This window comes from Epinephelus moara, chromosome 9 (genome assembly GCF_006386435.1).
Source record: "Epinephelus moara isolate mb chromosome 9, YSFRI_EMoa_1.0, whole genome shotgun sequence".
NCBI classification, from domain to species: Eukaryota; Metazoa; Chordata; class Actinopteri; order Perciformes; family Serranidae; genus Epinephelus; species Epinephelus moara.
Genome location: NC_065514.1, coordinates 3,905,075 through 3,911,116, shown reverse-complemented (window position 1 = coordinate 3,911,116; position 6,042 = coordinate 3,905,075). Strand labels below are relative to the sequence as shown.

Sequence of the window (6,042 nt, the reverse complement as noted above, 5' to 3'; positions counted from 1 at the left end):
TAATACATACTTTCAACATATTGTACCACAGTAGCCAGAACTATAACTATAATATTATTACTTTCAATAATGTTGTTGTAAGCTACTGTCATTACCTGCATCTCTCTCTCTCTCTCTCTCTCTCTCTCTCTCTCTCTCTCTCTCTCTGTCTTACTGATTACTGTTGATTACTGTTAATTTATTATGTTGATCTGTTCTGTACGACATCTATTGCACGTCTGTCCGTCCTGGAAGAGGCATCCCTCCTCAGTTGCTCTTCCTGAGGTTTCTACCGGTTTTTTTCCCCGTTAAAGGGTTTTTTGGGGAGTTTTTCCTTATTCGCTGTGAGGGTCACAAGGACAGAGAGATGTCGTATGCTGTAAAGCCCTGTGAGGCAAATTGTAATTTGTGATATTGGGCTTTAGAAATAAAATTGATTGATTGATTGATTGATATATTGAGAAGAGTTAAGGGCTGAGACAGCAGCCCTGGGGGGTTCCTGTGCTCACTGTGAGCTCAGCAGAGACCTTCTTTCCCATCCTCACCACCTGCGGCCTGTCTGTGAGGAAGTCCAGGATCCAGTTACAGGTGGGTGTTGGTACTCCCAGGTCTGCCAGCTTGGCAGTCAGCTTCATTGGTCTGACTGTATTAAAGGGGGAGCTGTAATCCAGGAACAGTGTCCATGCGTAAGTGCTGGGGGAGTCCAGGTGGTGCAGAATGGAGTGAAGTGCCAGTGCCACTGCGTTGTCCACTGACCTGTTTGAGTGGTAGGCAAACTGGAGGGGGTCCACTGTGTCTGGGACCACAGAGCTTATTCTGCTTTAACACCAGCTTCTCAGGACACTTCATGGCAACTGAAGTTAGTGCAACAGGTCAGAAGTCATTCATTGTGGTGGGAGCGGGAACTGGCACAATAACAGAGGACTTAAAGGTGCGTGGGACTGTTTCCTGTGAGAGAGAGGAGTTAAAAATGTCTGTGTACACCTCCGCCAGCTGTTCTGCATAGGCCTTCAGGACTCTCTGTGCCACACGGTCAGGTCCAACTGCCTTGCAGGGGTTCACCTGCCTCAGAGCCCCAAGGACCTGTGTGTGCGTCAGTTGGAGTGCATTCTCATCAGGGTCACAGGGGGCCTTTTGGGGAGTGTCTCTGTTGTGTTGGTCAAACCTGGTGTAGAAACTGTTGAGGCTGTCTGGTAGAGAGGCGTCCCCGGACACAGTTCTGTTTGCAGATGTTCTGTAGTTGGTGATTGATTGGATTCCCTGCCACATGCTCCTAGTGTTATTTTCCCTGTAGCGGCTCTCAAGTCCTTGCGTGTATGTCCTCTTTGCAGCCCGGATGGATTTTTGGAGGTCGTATCGGGCCTGCCTGTACTCCATGATGTTTCCTGATTTGAAAGCTGTGCACCGATTTCTGATCTTATTATGTACATCCGCATTAAACCAGGGCCTCTGATTGGGAAACACACAAATAGTCTGGGTGGGGATGCAGATTGAAGTGCACCAGTCAATGTAGTTGCTAACAGTATCTGTGTATTTGTGTATATTATCTTTGGCTTCCTTAAAAATGTTCATATCTGTGGCCTCCAAACAGCCCTGCAGCTCTGCCAGTGCATCATCAGTCCACATCCTCACAGTCCTCACTGTGACTGGGTCTGCTTTGAGCCTCTTGGTGTAGGTGGGCCATAGCAGGATAGCAAGGTGGTCGCATTTTCCAAAATGCGGCTTGGCGACAGCAGTATAAGCATTTTTAATGTTACTATAGCATTTGTCTAAGATGTTATCTCCCCTGGTGGGGAAATTGACAAACTGGTGAAACTTGGGGATGCTTTTCCTGAGGTCACATCTGTTAAAATCTCCCAGTATAAGGACAGCAGCATCTGGATATGCTTTCTCATGTCTGCTAATCATATTGTACAATTCTCTGAGTACACTGTCCTCGTTAGCCGAGGGGGAGTTAGCCCGCCAGTTTTTCCACAGTCCACGGCGCTGTGGTTGGCTCTGTAAACATTGTAGCCTGCCGGTGTTATTGCCTCATTGGGGGTCCGCTGTCCGAGCCACATTTCACAGAAGTATAACACAGAGCAGTCCTGTATATACCTCTGAGTAGCCATCCGACTGAGTAGATTGTCCATCTTATTTGCCAGAGACTGAACATTAGCGAAGAGTATGACCGGAAGAGTTAGCCGTCCTTTCCTAACCAGTCGGCGGAGTCTCCGCTCTACTCCTCCCCGCCTGCCTCACTTCCTCATCGGCCTCCAGGCGCCAGGAAGTTCCCCTTCTGCGGCTCGGCTTGCTGTTGGTCCAGCGTGAAGCTGTAGGTCCAGCGTGAAGCTGTAGGTCCGGGAAGGTGTTGAGGATATTAGTGTCGAAAAATCCTCTGACTCAACTCATCGAGTTGTAACAGAGTCTCACGGTCATATTTAACATTGGCTCTGACATAGCGAACACGAAAAGACAGTAACGTTAATCCAAGAATGATAACTACATAAAGCTTGACTCAGAGAGATCCACTGTGTCGCCGACCACGGAGCACCATTTTGGATCGGAGAAAGGAGAAGAGACACTGAGGTAAACCCACAATGTTGTCATTGTAAGCTAAAATTAATCTTTTGGAAGGAGTAGATGTTACTGTAAGCTAGCTCACTTTCTGTTAAATTTAACAATATGCTGACATAGTAAGACAGTACTTTGAGATGGCTGTCAGAAATGACAGAGATAGTATCATGTTTTACTATCTGAGGTGTAACAGGTGGTGTGTTTCACATGTTTAGAATAAGGTAGATATGGTGTTGCACATGGTCAGTAAGTCAGCACTGACGCAGGCTCACTGTTGGAGGGTTTTATAACTCACTTCCTCTCCTGACTAGTTGGTTTGAGACGGTACTCAGTGTGGTGGATGAAGTGGATGTGGGGAGGGAGAGGGTGCGGGGGGTGGGGGGTTGATAAAGGCCCGAAAAGTAGCTGTAGAGAGGTCAGAGAGGCAGGATGTGACAGATATATTTCAGTAAAGCTCCACCTCTTCCTGTGCGCAGATACACACTGAGGACATAACGTGATGATCAGAGTGGACAGCGGACACACAGGAAGACAGACGGTCCACCTGAACATGGATCACTTGTTGGTACTGGTGCTGGTGCTGGTGCTGGTGCTCTGGAGCTCAGGTAGGACTCTGCTTAAAGATGATGTGTTATTATTAATATTTGTACTGAACCTTTAAATCAGAGAACAAACTGCTCACACACACCAACATCAAGTTTTATTCTGTTCTTCTTTCAGTCAGTTATTAATCTATTATCCGACATCCAATCAGTGTGTTTATGTTCAGTGACTATCTCAGATGGACCAATCGGTTCATGTACAGGCCTCACTTAAACAGTCAGTGGGACTGCCCGAAATAAGAAGAACACACTGGCTGCACAAATCTGATTTTATCAGTTTCACAGAAATGAACTTCAGAGAAGTGTGACGATCATCTTCACTGGACAAAAACTTTATTTAGCTTTTGAATCTATTTTTAGTCCAGTTTTATTTCTGCAACATCCAATAAATGTATGAATTAGTATAACTGAAGTAATGATCTGTTTGTGCAGTGGTTCTCATCAGTAGTGGGGGAGTCGGCCATAGATTCAGACTCAGGACAGATGTGTAGGAAACGATGCTGCGTGTGATGCAACATCTGATTGGTATCAGCCTCGATGTTTCCTGTTCACTCTCCTGCAGCCTGATCAGAGCTGCTGAAAGTTACGCAACATGTCTTGTTGCTGTTGCTTCACATTAAAAGAATAGAATAGAATAGAATTTATTGTCATTGTACAGGGTACAACGAAATTATGGGTGCTCAGCCCACACAGTGCAAAAGAAGACAATAAAAACATGCATGACATAAAACACCTGCTACTATAAAAAACAATAAATAAAACAGACACAGTTGTGCAATTTAGCAATAAATATAAATATAAGTTCATGATTGCTCCTGTGTGTGTTTGTGTGTGTGTGTGTGTGTGTCTGTCTCCATGTGTGTGTGTGTGTGTGTGTGTGTGTGTGTGTGCGTGTGTCTGTCTCCGTGTGTGTCTCTGTCTGTCTGTGTGTGTGTCTGTCTCCATGTGTTTGTTGGCAGTTCTTATGGCCCAGGGGTAGAAACTATTGCAGAGTCTGGAGGTGTGTGAATTAATTGACCTGTAGCGCCGCCTGGAGGGCATCAGTTCAAACAGGTGATGGGCTGGATGTGAGGGGTCTGTTGTTGTGGATGTGATCCTGTTGTGACAGCGGGATTTGGATATGTCATCCAGTGTGGGCAGAGGGCAACCAATGATTGTTTGAGCTGAGTTGATCACTCTTTGGAGGGTTTTCCTGTCAGCTGCCTTGGAGCCAGCATACCACACACACAGANGTGTTCGTTGGATGGGACGGAGTGCAGTCATATGTATAGAGAGAGTAGAGGAGGGGGCTCAGCACACAGCCCTGGGGAGAGCTGGTGCTGAGTGTGCGGGTGGAGGAGAGGTGTGAGACAATTTTGACAGTCTCTGGGCAGATTGTGAGAAAGTCTCAACTGGACAAACACCTCAGCTGGACAAACACAGGGGGGCTTTTATTGTAAAGCAGTCACAGGAAACACTACGTGTTTCACACTAAGGTAAAAAAAGTGTGTCAACCTAACAAGACAGCGGCCATGTTGTTCATCTTGTTGTCAGTGGATTAATCTGATATATGATGGTGAGTAACAGACAGATTATCAGAAGTGTCTTTGTGGTGGTTTCACGTCTGATGGTGGTTGTTTTGTAGTGATAGCTGAATGAAGCCTTATGAAGCTTTGCAGCTGTCTTTCTGTTCGTGCTGAGAAAGATTCAAAGCTTCACAGCATCAAACACAGTAAACACAGTGACACCTGTTGGCTGAAACACCACAATACATCCACCATTTTAATAGTTTTAGTCTCGTGTGCAGTAAAAGTCCAAGAATCATGTCTGTTATTATATCTGTCATAGGTGTGATCAGAAGTGCTGCATTAAATGTAGATGGTTTGGTGTCATATGTTACAGTAAAATAATAGTCGACAGGCTGACATATAACAAAATATATAAATGTACCTTACTGGTGTAGTTAGGCCCAGTGTCACTGTGGGCTCATTATGTCTATATGTATATGAAAATATATATTCACATTTTCCCCTCAGGGATAAATAAAGTATTTCTGATTCTATTCTTATTCATTCAGCAGCAATTTAGTAATCACTATTTTCACAGTTAGTTTTACTTTGTAATTTGACATGATTTTAAAGTGCCACTACTTCACTTGTATTGTCTCTGAGTTCTACAACCAGTCTGTCTCATCCTCTGTGCTCAGCATCCAAGCCTCCCACCATCGTCCCAGAGATGACCTGTGCCACTGGTAATGGTGTAATGTACCGAGGCAGGATTGCTGTGACTGAATCTGGCAAAACATGCCAGAGCTGGTCGGCTCAGACGCCTCACCAACATGACAGAACGCCAGAGAACTACCCCGACAAGTACTGTAACTGAAACATGTTGTTTTTCATGAAAGAGAGACATATGGTCTGTTGCCTTTATTGTTGAGTTGACCTGTGTTCATCATTCTCACTGTCTGTCATTTGTCAGAGGCCTGGATAACAACTACTGTCGTAACCCTGACAATAAGAAGATGCCCTGGTGTTACACCACTGACTCTGAAACCCGCTGGGAGCACTGCAAAGTGCCGAGATGTGACACAGGTACAACTAATCAATGATGATGATTCTTCACCCATTGACAATAATAATGACGGTGATGATGAAGGTCAGTCAAAACACGTGTGTTCAGAACAGGCCGCTTGCTGGGCCTGTGGTATTGCAGCTTGTAGGTTTCTGGAGAACGGCTCATACAAACAACTTCATGCTCAACACAACACTTCCTTAGATCCTGACCAATACACCTGGGCCCCAAACAGCTAGAGATTTATTATGAAGTTTACACATGAAAATATTGAATCATGTTGCTATTCTGACTCATTGGACCCTGAAATAATTTACAACCCCCCCCCAAAGCACTTAAAATATGCAAATCATGA

General features: G+C 45.1%; 1 protein-coding gene across 1 annotated transcript in view; it reads left to right on the top strand.

Moving 5' to 3' along the window:
- Window positions 1–3,034: 3,034 nt before the first annotated feature.
- LOC126395947 (uncharacterized) overlaps window positions 3,035–6,042 on the top strand; it is an 82,251-nt gene continuing 79,243 nt past the window's right edge. Inside the window, exons 1-3 of the mRNA XM_050053750.1 lie at window positions 3,035–3,140; window positions 5,323–5,485; window positions 5,595–5,707. Coding sequence (XP_049909707.1) covers window positions 3,035–3,140; window positions 5,323–5,485; window positions 5,595–5,707 — 382 coding nt within the window. The remainder of the gene's footprint in view (window positions 3,141–5,322; window positions 5,486–5,594; window positions 5,708–6,042) is intronic.